The 17,016-nt window shown below is 37.8% G+C and overlaps 1 protein-coding gene across 6 annotated transcripts in view; it reads left to right on the top strand.

Moving 5' to 3' along the window:
* Window positions 1–17,016, top strand: part of Arhgap26 (Rho GTPase activating protein 26) — a 457,842-nt gene that overhangs the window by 255,666 nt on the left and 185,160 nt on the right. For all 6 annotated transcript variants that reach the window (XM_090331301.1, XM_090331302.1, XM_090331305.1 and 3 more), the window contains exon 13: window positions 16,020–16,085. In XM_090331301.1, the coding sequence (XP_090187427.1) occupies window positions 16,020–16,085 (66 nt within the window). The remainder of the gene's footprint in view (window positions 1–16,019; window positions 16,086–17,016) is intronic.

Genomic DNA, 17,016 nt, shown 5'->3' with positions numbered 1-17,016 from the left:
AGGAAAGCATAGTCAGCCTACATAGACAAAACTAGGAACCCCTCATCTGTACTGATGGTAGAACTGAGGCATTGTAACAGTTGGGTACCAGCCCACAAATACTGGTAATATTGTAGATACCTTCAGGAAACAAGAAGACAGAGCTTCCTCTGTGATTATCTAGCATTTCAGAGCTGTAGATGCTGCCATTATAAAACATTTGCTGGATAATCACCCTAGAGGAGGTGCGAGAGGTGTTAGCAAGTTCAGCAGTGTTCCTACACTAACTTCTGTATTGCCTCCAGTCTTTATCAGATGCACATCACTCAGGAGTTCAGTCATGCCTCTGGAGACTTATTGGTGATGCTACAGCCTGGGAGAAGACCAGTGTTCTGGGCTGGCACAGTGGCTTCACATGGGGCAATGGAGCCATCATGAGTGACCATAGACACTTCAGTGGCCAAGAGAATGTTAATTGGATATCTCACCCCTCTGTAAGGTCCTCTTTGGTGATTTTTTTAAAAAGCCACATGTCCCCAGACATGAGGCAACACTTTCTCTAGAGCTGGGTTGTTTGCCAGATGCTCTAGAATGGCCTGTACATCATGATGTTCTAGTCGATTAGTGCCGCAGCCTTCCTCTAGAGGGACGTGCTATTCTGATACAGCTTCTTGGAGTCTGTATCATCTGTTCCCACAATTATCCTAAAGCAGGATGATTTGAAGGAAGTAATTGGACTTCTGGGTCTTCTTTTCTTCTCTGGACATCACAGCTGTATGTCAAGGATGGCTTTGTAGAGTTTAAAGAAAATGTCACTCTGATGAGGACAAAGAAACTTTTTTTTAAATAAGAAGAATGTTACTGGTGGATGGGGAGAAATTCAGACTGGTAAAAAATGTTGTTGAATACCAGCTTGAAGTAGTAATCCTTTCTAAGGCATGATAAGACTAATTTAGATGATGGGTTTCTCTCTTAGGGAAAAAGGCAAAAGATTTACATGATCTAAACAGAAAGTAGAATATTACCCCTCTCATTTGTGAGAGGATTTTTCTTCTGAAAGCTTGATTAGAATTCCTAGGATACATATATAGAGTAACTTTTGAGTGAGCTTTCATAGTGCTGTCCTTGCAGACTGTATGTTGATCAGACAAACTATAGTATGGAAAGTCTCTTGCATGCAAAATTAGTGTTTTGCCATTTCTTGCCTCATTGTTTGTTTTTCTGCATTCTGAGGGTTGAAGCTGAGTAATAGCAGACCAGTGGTTTTTAAGAAAACCACTTGGGCTCAAGAATGAGGTCTGTTGAGCAGCACAAACCTCTAAAGGGAAACAATATTTTTGCTTTCTGATAGCTTTGTTCATAGTCTAGTTAGCATGGTATGGAAGAGTCTCCCTATTAGCTCTAGACTCAGGTAAATCATTGAAATCATACCCTGGAGAACAAGCAAACAAATTCTTAAAAAAATTCTAAGAAAATTGTAACTTGGTCTATTTTCTCCTTCTATTATTTGGCCTGTGCAACTTTTGTTTTTCCTTTCTGTTAGAATCATTCTTAGGGCTGTATTGGTAGATGGTAACACTTCTTTGTATTGATATAGGAAGGAAGGAAGTGGTTAGATCAGGCCATTCATTTCTTTATTTAACCATTATATCTTCACAAAGGATGAAAGGCCAAGGCCTAGAGCTTAAAAAACTCATCTAGGCTCATAGAGTTTTTATCAGCTGGAATTTTAAAAAGGCTATCTGGATTGTACAATATTGACATTAAGAAAATCTGTCATCAGTCACTAACTATCCATCCATGGGTCCTAAGTGAGAATGCACACACACACACACACACACACACACACACACACAAACAGTGCAACTCTATTATACACAGTGAAGGAGATATAATAGAGAAGGAAAGAAATAAGTAGAGATATATGTGGACTGTTATCTTTATGATTGCATATTTTAAGTTAATATGTAGATATGTTTTTCACAGCCACAGAAATATAACTTTGTGGTTATAAGGTATATTCTGAAAGATATTAATGTTGTTATGGACAAGTGTGGTATGGAATACTAACCTGGGAGGGGAGGGGGCAGCGGAGGAGATCAGAGGAAGCTTTTCTATGGCACTGATGCTTGTTACTTGGGCCAAGAGACTTAGGTATGATCCGCTCAATACCTATGCAGAGGCCTATGAGTAGCCACTTGGGACCACTGCTGAGTCAAGGTCAGGATTTGGGTTATCCTTCTGACAACAGTGTGGTGTCACAGGTAGAATGTCACCAGGGAAGCAGTATAGGCTGATTTTCTCAAGATCATGCATTACAAGGCTGAGGAAAGATAGTAAACAAGAGGAGGTATGAAGAGACTAGTTTGGTGGTACTGCAGTTGGTCTACAATAGATGATGGATGTAGGGTCAGGACATGGTGGTGGTGATGGAGAGAGCTAGACAAAATTGAGAGACATCAGATAAAATTGAAGGACTTAGTGACAATTTGAAGTAGGGGGTTATGAGAAAGAAAGGAAGTGCCAAAGGTAATGCTCATGGCTTTGTTAGAGTTCATGCACACAGACATACACAGACACAGACACACACAGACACACACACAGACACACACACACACACACATACACACACACACACCAGTACCATCACTATCACCACTAGAACCTCCTTTCCCTATAGCTTTATTTAGAAAAAAATTAAAAGACGAGAAGAGCCAAGGGAAACTGTCTCAGAAGATACAAGAGGCTACACAGCAAGGAAGTGACTTTTTTGGACCTAATAGTATGGCAGTGACAGTCATGGTTACAGCATTTGCCATCTTCTTCCTTTTGGACAAGAGAAATATTTGATCATACCTGCCCCTGTGTGGTTCTTTTCAGCCCCTTGTGGTACAGAAGCCAGTCTTGACTCTGGGTTCATTTTAGAATGAAAGCTTAAATGTAGTCTGTGAGGAACTGTCTTCCATTTCTTGATTTGTCTTAATGTCAAGTTTATTGAGCATTTGCCCACTTTTACTGTGTTCTTACATGCTTTATAAAACTTTAACAAAATGAGTTCGTGTGATTCTGGCTCTTTTTCATCTTTTAAAAGGAGATTCAGAAACAAAGTTTCAAAGGTCAACATAAAAATTCAGAGGATGGCACATTTCTGAGTTGCCCTGGACTTTTGGTATACTCTGCCAGCATTCACTATAAGAAAACAGTATGAGCTGACTGGTGCAAACCTGAGCAGAGTGAACTTAAGGCTGAGGGAGGAAGAAAGGCCAGTGTAAGCCTTAGCCATTGGACAGAGACACTGACCCTGGGAACCACAGATCCTGGAGCAAGTCATTGAAAGTCAAATTAAGGGAATAATGCAAGCCTAGTAGATATTTAATGAGAGATTATTTCTGGAGATTATAAGGATACAGAAATTGCAAACAAATCCCTGACCTTTTCTAAGCCTTGGCTGGGAGAAAGAGCTGAATCACCTGCTTGAGGGGATTAAGGACAGCAGCTTCCATCTGGTGGCTACTTTCTCTATCATTTGCAAACTCTGCTCTGTGGTGACAGTGCTATAAACCTTTTAGTGGGAATTTACTTTTCAGACTAGGAGATCTCAATTAACTTAGATTATTCACCCACCATGCAGAGATCAGGACTAATGATCTACTTATATGTGTACTGTAGTCCCTGTCACATTAATGGTCCTCAGTCCATGTTAAATAATAAAACAGTGGTTAATTATTAGTAGCCTAATCATGGTATTGGCAGGAAACTAGAAGTCAAACTGTGTTATGTGCACACACATGTGTGTGAGTGCGTATGAAAGGAAAGCAACTGAAACACAGATGGGGAGTGCTGGAGCACTGGGCATTGTAAGTAATTTGTACTATTTCTAGTTTAGTGATTTAGAACAATGCAAGTGTTAAAGTGCATTTCATGAATTGCACTTTGTTGGAGAAACTCTTGTTAATATGAATGCCATTTCTTTGGTTTGTTTGTTATACAAGTCCTAGGGCTTGACCTCAGGACCTAGGCACTGTCCCTGAAATCCTTTTGCTCTCTACCACTTAGTACATTGGTACTAAGGAATTAAACCCAGGGCTTCATGCATGCTAAGCAAGCACTCTACCACTGAACCATGGATACTGTTTTTTAACACAAAGCTGAAAATAATTATTGTGTACAGTTGTCTAGTAAAGAGGAACCTTGACTTCTTAATGTTTGCCTTTTTATTATGTAAAGATGTATACATTTGAATTTAGATGACCAACTTTTTTCAGTTTTAACATTTTTATTTATTTTATTTCAAAATATATTGTAAAGGTGATGTACAGAAGGGTTCAGCTACATAAGTGAAGTATTGACTACATTTCTTTTTGAGCAGTATCAACTGTTCTCTCATTTTCTTTCTCTACCCTTCAAGTTATATAGTTCACCTTCAAGATAGTATCTAGTGAGTCTCACTGCTGATTTAATTCACCCTTTGTTCTACCATTTCTGTGCTTCCTCTTCCCCTCCCCAAAACAGATAAACTTATATACAAGGCAAAAGGTACAGAAATCAAAAACAGAAAAAAAGAAACAGAAAAGAAAAACCCACAGAGAAAAAAACAAAAAAACCCTTTTCTTGGAGTTCAGTTTGATAACTCCATTTCTTGGAACTATTGAACCCTTGTGATCCTCTCCGAAGAATATATTCCTTTGGTCTCATTGTGTGAATGTCTGGAGTCCTGTTTAATTTATCATGTCCAAATGTAAATTATTTTGTCCTTTATAGTACTAGAGAGAAATGGCATGACATTCCAACTAACCTGTACATTGCTGGTAAACTCCTCTAACCGGTTATCTTATTATAGTTGCATAACTAAAAGACTATTGTTAAATTCCTACCTTCTTTTATTTTAATAATATATATTTTATACTGCTTACAATTGCATTTGTGGTTAAATGTCTCTATTTTCTTTTCTGTTTTTCTGTGATTAGTAAGCTTTTTTCATATATTTTCATGGTAATTAATAGAAGGGTACATTATATTCTCCAGATAGAAGGTGTATTACTTCACATAAATTGAAACCCTTTCTCATGTCTTGGTCCCCATTTCCCTCCTTCCACCCCCCTGCACCTCATCTTGTTTTCCCCTCTTCCCTATCCTACGTCAAATAACCAAATACGCATATATACATTATATCAGATTAAACAGGTGAAATATTGTAACAATATGAGATATCCAAGGGACAGCAAAAGAGATGACAGAGAGCATAGTACATTAAGGACAACAATCACTCATTATATGGCTTTTGTTTCTGTAACCTGGAGGTCCTTTCATTTAGCATTATTCTATATGGCCTTATGTATCTAGGTTTTGTTCTATTGTGAATCTCTGCTAGGAGAGCCCAAGGTTTCTACTGATTATGACAAATGAGGGAGACTATTGGGCCTATGTTCCTTTGAGTCTGGCTCACTTCACTTAATACGATTTTTTCTAAGTCTTTCCATTTCCTTACAAATGTGAGAATGTCATTCTTTCTGACAGCAGCATAGAATTCGATTGTGTATAAATATCACAACTTGTTGTTCCACTCATCAACTGAGGGACATCTAGGTTGGTTCCATATCTTTGCTATAGTAAACTGTGTTGCAATGAACATTGTTGTGCTAGTGGATTTAGTCTGTCCTTGTTTCTGGATGATTGGGTAAATTCCAAGTAGTGGAATTGCTGGGTCATAGGGGAGTTCTATGTTTAGTCTTTTAAGGAACTGCCATACTGCTTTCCATAGTGGTTTAAAGAGTTTGCGCTCCCACCATCAGTGTAGTAGTGATCCCTCCTGGCCACATCCCCTCCAGGGTCTGTTGTTATTAGATTTCTTGATCCTGGCCATTCTAACTGGAGTGAGGTGTTATCTTAGAGTAGTTTTGATTTGCCAGAGATGTCGAGCATTTCTTCGTGTGTCTATAGGTCATTCTTATTTCTTCTTCAGAGAAGACTCTCTTTAACTCTTTGGCTCAACTTTTAATGGATGGTTGTTTCTTTGGAGATTAGTTTTGGAGTGATTCAATTTTTTGAGCTTTTGGTATATTTTAGATATGAGGCCTTTGTCCGTTGTATGGTTAATGAAGACCATCTCCCACTCTGTAGGCTTTCTAGTTAATTAGCTAGCTATGTCCTTTGCCAGACAGAAGCTCTTCAGTTTAATGTACTCCCTTTTATCCAGAATTTCTCTGATTTGTTGGGTTTCTTGGTCCTTATTAAGAAAGTTTCGACCTGTGCCAAGTAGACCTAGTGTATCCCTTATTCCTTCTTGTAAAGTTTTCAGTATATCTGCTTTTACCTCCAGGTCTTTGATTTATTTGGAGTTAATCCTGGTGCAGGGTGACAAAGAAGGCTCCAACTTTAGTTGTCTGCAGGTGCTTATTAATCAGTTCTGCCAGCACAACTTGTTGAAGAGGCTGTCTTTCTTCCATTCTATTTTTTTGGCTCCCTTGTCAAAGATGAGATAGCCATAGGTCTGTGGGTTAATATCTGGCTCCTCAGTTCTATTCCATTGGTCTTTAGGCCTGTTCTTGTGCCAGTACCAAGCTGTTTTGGTCACTATAGCTCTATAATAGATTCTAAAGTTTGGTATTGAAATTCTTTCTGTGCTGTACTTTCTGCAAGAAGTGTTTTTGCTATACAGGGTTTTTTATTATTCCATATGAAATTTTGGATTGCTTCTTCTATTTCTTTAAAGAATGACATTGGGATATTGATGGGTATTGCGCTGAATTCGTAGATAGCTCTTGGCAAGATTGCCATTTTCTCGATGTTAATTCTTCCAATCAAGGAGCATGCGAGGTTTTTTCCATTTCCTCAGTTATGCTTTAATTTCCTTTTTCAGGGTTTTAAAGTTTTCATCAGAAACGTCCTTTACACAAATTCCTAGGTACTTTATTTTCTTTGAGGCTATTGCAAAAGGAGTTACTTTACTGATTGTTGGCATATAGGAAGGCAGTTAATTTTTGAGGGTTAATTTTATACCCTGCTACCTTGCTAAAGTTTTGAATCAGCTCAAGCAGCTTGGGAATGGAGTCTACAGGGTTCTTTAAATATGGAATCATATCATCTGCAAAGAGGGAAAGTTTCACTTCATCTTTCCCTACTTGGATGCCCTTTATGCTTGCTTCTTTCCTTATTGCTCTGATTAGGAATTGTAATACTATGTTAAAGGGGAGTGGAGAAAGTGGGCATCCTTGTCTCATTCCTGATTTTAGAGGGAATGGTTTTAGCTTGTTGCCAGTAAGTGTAATGCTAGATGTGGATTTTTCATACACAGCCTTTATTATACTGAGAAATGTTCCATGGATTCCTAGTTTCCCCAGAGCTTTTAGCATAAAGGGGTGTTGGATCTTGTCAAGTTCTTTTTCTGCTTCTATTGAGACAATCATGTGATTCTTGTCCTTGCTCCTGTTGATGTGTTGAATTATATTAATTGATTTGCGTGAGTTAAACCAGCTTTGCATCCTGTTTGATCATAGTGTATAATTTTTTTGATGAGTTGCTGAAGACGGTTGGCTAGTATTTTGTTGAGAAGTTTTGCATCAATATTCATCAAAACAATGGGTCTGTAGTTCTCTTTCTTTGATGAATCTCAGTCTGGTTTTGTGATGAGGGTTATAGTGGCTTCGTAGAATGAGTTTGGAAAAGAACCTTTGTTTTCAGTTTTGTTGAAGAGCTTGAGGAGTCTTGGTGTGAGCTCTGCTTTGAAGACCTAATAGAATTCAGCTGTGAGTCCATCTGGCCCTGGGCTTTTCTTGCATGGAAAGTCTCTTATTGCCATTTCTATTTCAGTGCTTGAAATAGGTCTGTTTAGTTGGGTTAGGTCTTCTTGGTTCAGTGTGGGTATGTTAAGATTGGCTAGAAATTCATCCATTTCTTCTAGATTCTCAAATTTGTTGGCATAGAGGTTTGAAAAGTATTCCCTCATGATGCTCTGGATCTTGGTGATATTACTATTTTCATCTGTGATTTTGTTTATTTGGGTGTGCTCCCTTCTTTTTTGGTAAGATTTGCTAAAGGTCTGTCAATTTTGTTAATTTTTTTCAAAGAACCAACTCCTTGTTTTGTTGATTCTTTCTATGGTTTTTTTGGACTCCAATTCATTTAATTCTGCTTTGATTTTAATAATTTGCTTCCTTCTACTGGGATTAGGTTTGGTTTGTTGCTCTTTTTCCAAGAGCTTAAGGTGCGACGTTAAATTGTTGGTTTGTGATTTTTTCCAATTTTTAAAGCTAGGCACTCAAAGCTATACATTTTCCTCTGAGTACTGCCTTTGCTGTGTCCTAAAGGAGCTGGTATTTTGTGTGATCCTTTTTTTAAATTTCATAAACTGTTGAATTTCTGAAGTATATTTCCAATACCATTGACCTCTTTCTCCAGGCCCTCCTCAATACCAGTTAGCCTTAAATTAGGCTTCCTGTTTGTATCTTGGACCTCCTGAAGCGCTCTCTCATATTTCCTAGATTTCGTTTGACTCATTTTCTGCCCTTTCTCTATAACTAAATTATCTTCAACCCTTTCTCTTCTTCATTGTCTAACGTGCTATCAAAACTTTCTACTTTATTCTTTATCTCCCTCCCTTCTAATTGCTCATTTTTAATGCCTTGCATCTCTTGTTTTAGGTCATGTATGGACTTCTTTAACTCCTTGATTTCCGTTTGAGTGGTTAGCTCAGCAGCTTTACTCTCATTCGATATTTGTTGGAGTTCAGTCAGGTTTTTGTGTGTGGATTACATGAATTCATCCAATTTTCTTTGTAAATCCTTTATTATGGCCTCCTTTATGGCTTCTCATACACCTATCACCTTATTTATGGTTTCATCTCCTTTATGTTTATGGCTTCCTCATGTATGTTTTCCTTTCTGTATGTTTTCAAACTTTTCATTAATCATGTTTATCAGTTGCATTTGTATAGCATTTAGAGGACTTTTCTCTAGTTTTGCCATTGACTGCTCCATTTTTTATTTATATTGGGTGGGAGATGCTAGTCCTTGATTCACCATTTTTCTTGAGTTTCTTTTTCTGCCCATTTGAAAATGGGAGCAAGATTACTGCACAAGATTACAATTTTCAAGATATAACCAACCTAGAGCTCTTTAGCTGGCCAGAGAGTAGATCTTCACAATTTTAGATTGGTATTATCACTCTCTCTATCTTTTTGTGCACTTACAGAGAAGTCTAATACCACCACTGATCACCATTTTATGACCAAAAAAATAAACCCTCCAATCCAATCTATATTGTATTTAAGTCCCTCTGGACCCACAGTATAATTGAACACCTAGATATACAGTATTGCTCAACAACCATCAACAGTAGATCTATGCATTATAAGAGTTGAAGGATGAACAGAGGACCAGAGATAGAAAAATAGTACGAAAGACAAGAGGAGAGATAAGAAATGAGTAATGTAGGAGAGTAAGATTAATATAGTAATGAAGAAAAGGGATAGCGTAAGGATAACTGACCTAAGGTGGTAGAAAGGTAAAATAGTTGAGTACAAAATTTAGAAAAACTAAGATAAAACTTATGAAAATAAGAAGAGTAATAAGAAGAACGTGTATATATAGGAGAGTTCAATGATAAAAATTTTTTAAAGTAAAAATTAAAAAAAAGAAAAAGAAAATCAAGAAAAAAGGTGGGGGGAGATCCCACACAATTGTGAGTTCTTAGACAAGAAATACTAGGGTTAAGAAACAACAGATTTGCGGGAGAGGGAAATGGGGACCAAGACATTTGAAAGGGTATCAGTGTATGGGAATTAATGCACCATCTATCTGGCAAATATCATGTAATCCTTCTATTAATTACAATAAAAAATATATGAAAAAAAGATCCAACAGATTAAAAAGCATGTGATTGTATCAATATAAATCTCATTTGTATCCAGTTTGTACCCAGTGCTGTCACTATGTTTCTAGGAACGACCACAATGACAGAAAGAAAGCGCAAAACAAAACAAAAAGAAATGAATCATAACATTTAAAAAAATGGAGGTAAAATGGCAAAAAAATAACACATAAAAATGCAAATAAAAAAGGGTAGATATTTGAAATTTGATAGGGAAGGGGGGAAAACCAAGACGGGTGGGGGAGTGGGGGGGAGGGGGAGAAGGTAATGGGTACCAAGACATGTGAAAGGGTATCAATGTATGTGAATTAATGCACCTTCTATCTGGCAAATATCATGTAACCCTTTTATTAATTACAATAAAAATTTTTTAAAAGGGTAGAAAAAAGAAAAAAAAGGGTATTCTTTAGTTTTGGGTTTTTTTGGGGGCGGGGAACGACAGGATAGGAAATTTGTGTCTCCACTAAATTCTGGATTCAAACCCTTCAAAAAGTCTTTTTCTTTTGTGATTTGGCTTTGAGGTTTTTCTGATCAGTTTGCTTGATTGAGCAGAAAAAAACCCAAAAACGAAGGAGTCACAAAGAGTTTTATTTACAGGACTGTGGCCCCGCCCAGGGGAGGAACTTCCACTAGTGTTGGGGGCAGACATCAGGCTAAGCTGCCTCTAGGAAATCCTTTGCCCTTTTGAATGATGGTGTTGCCAGCACCACTTCTCAGGCTCCAGTTGTAGACAACCAATTTTTTTTTTTTTTTGATGTGGGTGGTCATGGGGCTTGAACTAGGCCTGGGAGCTGTCCCTGAGCTCTTCTGCCCAAGGCTACTGCCCTACCCTTGAGCCAAGCCCTTATTCCCGTTTTCTAGAGGTTAATTGGAGATAAGGGTCTCAAGTCCTTCTGTGTTCTGGCAGGCTTTGAATCTTGATCCTCAGATCTCAGCCTTCTGAGATTACAGGCGTGAGCCACTGTGCTGGCAACAACCAACTTTTATGTGCCAGTTCTGTACAAAAGGGTTTGGTTGGCATATAATAAATTGGAGCAAATTTAATACTGGGAAAACCAAAGGAGGATACTTTACTCAGAAATTGAATTTAGAGGTTCTTAATTTTGCCCGGTTTTCTCAAAGCAGTAGTTAATGTAGGTTGTTATAATTAAATTTTTGCTGCATATATACTGAAAGTTCCATTAGTCCTTTCTACAACATTCTTCTTACATTGATAAGGATATTATTTCTGACAGTGTCACCAAAAAGGCTCCAGGACTGGTTTTCCTTGACAGGGTTTTGCTCAACTCTGTCTTTGTTTTTCTACTATTGGGCTTATGTCTCATCATTTAACCACTGGGGTCAGGGTTTTTCCAATTTTCCAAAATATTTCTTGATATTTATGGGTTAAAAAATGGTCTTTTGCAGGGCAAAGTTCACTGAGATGTAGAATAAGACAACTTCCACAAACCTGCTCTTAAAATGTTAGATTCAAAGTCTCAGCAGCTCCCAAAGCACTGTGCACAGTGATTGTTCTCCCTCCCCCAAACTCCTTTCAGGACCCTGACTTTGAAAAGAGTCTCTAAATATCTCTCAAAAGAAGAACTAAAAGACTTCAACTGCCTCTTGAATAAACATTTTGGAAACCTCTTAAGCACAAAAAAAGTAATTCCCTGACAAATACTTTCCAGCAGGCTGTATTCTGACTACTGTACAAAGGAATGAATGTCCTCTCTTCTACATGAAAAGATGCCCAACACCATTAATCATCAGGGAAATGCAAATCAAAACCACAGAGAAATAACTTTTGACACCCACTAGGATGACTATAATAAAAAAAGACCATAATAAATGTTGGCAAGGATGTGAGGAAATTGGAACACTTACACCTCACTAATGGCAATGTAAAATGGTACAGCTGCTTTGGAAAACAATTTTACAGTCCCTCAAGAAGTCAAGCATAGATTTATCCTATGACCAGCAATTCTGCTCATTAGAATGAAAATGTGTATCCTAATAGACTTGGACACAGATGTTCAAAGTAGCATTATAAACAATAACACAAATGAAAACAATGGAAATGTCAAAACACTGATGACTGCTTACTATGTGGTATATATGGATATGAATAGATATACAGATACAATATATTACTGAGCCCTAGAAGGAGTGAAATGCTTATGCTACAGGGATGAACCTTGAAAATTTTAAGTGAAAGAAGCTGTACAGGAAAGATGATATGTTTATGATTTCACATGCATGGAACATATATAAATAGGTAATTTCATAAAGAATGAAAGTCAGTTTATGGTCAATCCAGAAATGGGAGGATGGGAAAAATGAAGAGTAAATAGGGTTTTTGGAGGGAAGAGGTACAACAGTGTCTGGAGCCAGTGGTAATGAATGCCTGGCTTTGCAAATACACAAGAAATAGCCCAATTGTGCACTAAAAGTGGGTGAACTTTATAATGCGTTAATTATATTTTGGCAAAACTGCTAAAAAAATTATGCTCTGGAGTCCAACAACTATTATAACTGCATTTGAAAATTTTTAGTTTAGTTGAGTTTTATCTGGAAAAATTATCCCAGTCTGGTGTATAGCTTCCAATCAGTGTAAATACTTGCTCCGTACTGAAAATCCTAGGGGGTTAGTTAACAGGCTTGTTCGTTATGCACTTTCATTGGTATTATAAAGGTGATATAGTGTATGTCAGGTAAAGAATACTTTTTTGTCAGTCCTGGAGTTTGAACTCAGGGACTGAGCACTGTCCTTGGGCTTTTTAAAGGCTAGACCTCTGCCACTTGAGCTTTTCGGGCTTTTTCCTATGTATGTGGTAGTGAACCCAGGTCTTTGTTCATGCTAGGCAAGCACTCTACCACTAGACCACACCCCTGGCCAAGAGTACTTTTTTTTTTTTTAAATTTCAGAACAATATATAGAGGTGTTACAGTTACATGTGTCAAGTAATAGGTGCATTACATCTCACACATTGATACCCCCTCTCATGATTTGTCCCCATTTCCCTCCTTCCACCCCCTCCCAATCATCTTGTTTTCTCCCTTCTCTTCTGTATTTCAAATAAACAAATAAACATATACACAACATACTAGGTAACAAAGTCAGATACAATAACAACATGAGATTAACCATAAAGGCAAAAAAGGAGAGGTAACATAGTACATTAAGAACAATAATCACACGAGAGTACTTATTTTTAAATAATACTTTATTTTATTGTAAAAGTGATATACAGGGTGGTTACAGTTACGTAAGTAAGGGAATGAGTACATTTCTGGTCAGTGTTACCTCTCCTTTTCTCCCACTTGAACTCCCCCTGACTCCCTTCTCCCCCCCAAATTGTAAAGATAGTGTCTCGTGAATATCACTGTTTCATGGGTTCACTCTTTGTCCTTTGTCTCATCATTTTGTGATTCTCCTTCTCTTCCCCAAATCAGATAAATGTATATACAAGACATCGGGTACCAAAATCAAAACCAGTGACATCAGGGATAAACCAAAGGAGGATAATAAGAGAAAACAGAAATAACTCACACAATGCATTAACACACACACACACACACACACATACACAGAAACCTTTAGAATCATAGGCTCCATGGTTTCCCTAATTTGTAATTATTAGGATATGTCTAGGCTAGGCATGATTGCAATAGCTCAATAGTAATGTACATATGACCATAAAAATGATGTCAGTCAAACAAACTCCAAGATATTGAAACGAGATTGGCTGGTTTGTTTTTGATCAGTTGGAGCACTTGAACTCAGAGCCTGAGTGTTGTCCTCTTTTGCTTAAGGCTATTGCTCAACCACTTTGAGCCACAGTGCCATTTCCAGTTTTCTAGAGGTTAATGGGAGTAAGAGTCGCAAAGACTTTCTGCTAAGGCTGGCTTTGAACTGTCACCCTAAGATCTTGGCCTATTGAGTAACTAGGATTACAGTTTTGAGTCACCAGCACTCAGCTAAGAGTATGATTCTTTTTGAACAATATCACCCCTTCCCCTGCCTTCTTTCATTTTTTCCCTCCTTTACTCCAAAATTTTACAGTTTTCAACATGGTGTTTATCAAGTACCACTGCTGCATTTGTTTACCCTTTGTCCCTTTCTGTGCCCCCTCCTAAAACCTCCCCAAAATAGATATGCAAATAAGACAAAAGGAAAAGAAAACAAACATCACCAAAGTGTGTGTGGGGTGGGAACCACTTGTTTTCACTTCTTGGAGTTCATTTAGAGAAATATTATTTTATATGATCAGTTGTACAAATCACCCTACACCAGAATCAATTCGAATGAATCAAAGACCAGATACCATGAAAATATTACAGGAAGGGGTGGGGAAAACCCTAGCGTGCCGTGGCATGCATTGAAATTTCTGAAGTAAAGATGCAAAATCACAAGAAGTTAAAAAGACTAGGTATATGGGATTCAATCAAACAGACCAGTTTCTGCATGACAAAGGAGATAGCTCACAAGATAAACCAAAAGCCTACTGGATGAGGGGCATTTTTTTTTTTTTTACCAGCTATGTATCAGACAAGGGCCTCATATCTAAAATATACTTAGAGCTTAAAAAATTACCCCCTCCAAATAAACCCTCAAAGAAAAATCAACCCAATTGATAAGGGCATTAAAGAGACATCTTTAGAAAAAAGTAAGAATGACCAATGGACATGTGAAGAAATGTTCCACATCTCTGGCCACAAAAGCAGTGCAAAACAAAACAACATTGAGATTTTACCTCAGCCCAGTTAGAATGGCCATTATCAAGAAAACTAACCATCAGCTTCTTAACTGTCTTAGGGAATAAAAAGAATGATTTGTGTGGCAGATAATTTTCTGGGATTGGTGGCTGTTATTTTCTTGTATTCTGATTCTGTACTTACTATCATACAAGTAGAGTGAATTTATGATACATAATAAAAGTAAAGGGACTATTTCACTTTGGAAAGAGATTTTAGAGAGTTTTTTTTCTTTTTACTTTGATTTTGGCTCTCCTCAGTGATTTTTCAGATCATCTTAGATCTGATTATACCAAGGATTTGAGAATGATTTCATTTGGATGAGCCAGAGTAAGTTCAGATTCTCAGGATAAGCTCAGTTCTCGTATATGACAAGTTGGGTTCTCCCTCTCACCTCATGAACCTCCCCCACCACCACCACCCTGGATGATCACATGACAAATCACTTGAAATGACTTGTCTTCACACTCTCAGCCACATCTTTTTCCACTCTGATCATGGATCTGTTGTAGGCCTTGTCCCAGTGTGCTGAGATCAAGGAAGAGCCCATTCTTGGAGACAACCGTACACATTTACCACAGGATCAAAGCATGGGGGAAGGGTTGGTAAATTTTCATGCTCATTGCTGCCAGATTAGAAACTGGTTCTCCATGGTGGGAGTGGTTGCTGCTGTGGGGTGTATATTCTGAGTGACACTAGTAGGTTGTGAAACAGGTTAAGAACCTCTCACCACAGGGAAGGGCGGCTGTGCTGCCTGGACATTTATAACCTAAGCAGCTTCTTTGTTCTTGGCTGTTTTCATTTTCTTTGGGGTTATTTTCTTTCTCTTCCCCCTTTTCATTTTGTTTTTTCTTTTTTTCTAGTCACCTGAACAGTATTATTCATTAACTTAGGGTCATATTTAAGGCCATTTGGTGATATGGACTCTGGAGCAAGCTTTACATATTGACTTTGCAGCACTGGATAATATACTTAGTTTTCTGTTTCTTCATCTGAAATATGGGGCTGTTGATAGACATCATTATCCTTGATGACCTGTTAGGATTAAAAGAGATGATCTTAGAATGTAGCATATGCCCAACATTTTTTATTGGAATGGCCATGGGCAGTCTTACATTTCAATCCAAAGGTTTCTTCTCTGTGCTCCCATTTCTTTGGTTATAGATTATAGATTCTGTTGCAGATTATTCTAATTTGAAGTTACTATGAGAACTCCATGAGATAATGTAGGCAAAGCACTTAGAGCTCACTGGTATATGGTAGTTCTTAATTGATGCCAGCTCATTTTTGAGATCTATTTTTATTATTTAACAAAAATCTCTCCATTGAAGGACACATGACCATATCATGCAATGGTTCACCTTGAATTGGTCACAGCTTACCCTGAAGTTGATTTGCACGACCTGAACCTGACTGTCCTTCTCTTCCTCTTACAGCTGCGCAGTTGGACAGCATTGGCTTCAGCATAATCAGGAAATGTATCCATGCTGTGGAAACTAGAGGTAAAGTGGTTTACCAGATGGCATTGTTCTCATGGAAGGTCATGCATCTGGAGAGATGTCAGACCTGCTACCTGCTGTTTTCCAATTTTTAGTGACTCATTAAGTTCCCCAGTGCCGTAGTTCATGTGTTTCCAGAATCACATTGAGCTGAAGCAGGAATTCTCAATCTGTTTTCATGTAGTTTTATCTCTTTGGCTAATGAGAGTAATGTTCTAAATATATAAATGTAAAATATATAGATTTATAGAAATCAGTAACTGAAATATATTTATTAAAATACCTCAAGGCATAGTTGTGATATAGTAGTAGTGAAGTGAGGAAAATAACAGTAGTAGCTATGTTTGTTTGTGAACAAGTTCTTTCTTCAGAAAAAAAGATGCGTCTGTGGCAAAATGTATAAGTGGTGATATTTCTAGATGTCTGTAGAAACTATTATGTTAGGAAAATAACTATGGTTTTTGGAACACATTGCAGACCACTGTTAATGCCACTGCAGTTTGCTGCCTACATTCTTAATAGAAGGAAATGTGTGATGTCAGTTATATGTCAGTGGAAATAAGGACGTATAATTACTTTCCTGTCTAAGTCATAAACCTCTGGATTCTTTCTAGTCAGTGAACAGAGTTCAGAAACTGGAGTTAAAAACTGCTGTTCTGGGGAGTTGGTTTGTTAGGATGATTGGGGTACAGAGAAAGGGTCAGGCCTCCATTGAGTACTGATATTTCCTGAGTCCACCAGAACAGACACTTAAGACTGGAGAGGCTGATTCAGCCTATAATCTCTGATCTCTTCTCAAAGACTGACATGAAGGCGAATCCTTACTTCTGGGAACTATAAGGGCTCTGGTCTGTTGTGCTCCAAGGAAAACTATTAACCTCTTTTTCACTGTATTTGATTTGAACCATTGTCAGAGATGAGAATTGTATTTATT

The sequence above is a fragment of the Megascapheus bottae genome, chromosome 4, assembly GCF_031878675.1.
Source record: "Megascapheus bottae isolate mThoBot1 chromosome 4, mThoBot2.hap1, whole genome shotgun sequence".
In the NCBI taxonomy this organism is placed as follows: Eukaryota; Metazoa; Chordata; class Mammalia; order Rodentia; family Geomyidae; genus Megascapheus; species Megascapheus bottae.
This window is presented reverse-complemented; position numbering and strand designations above follow the sequence as displayed.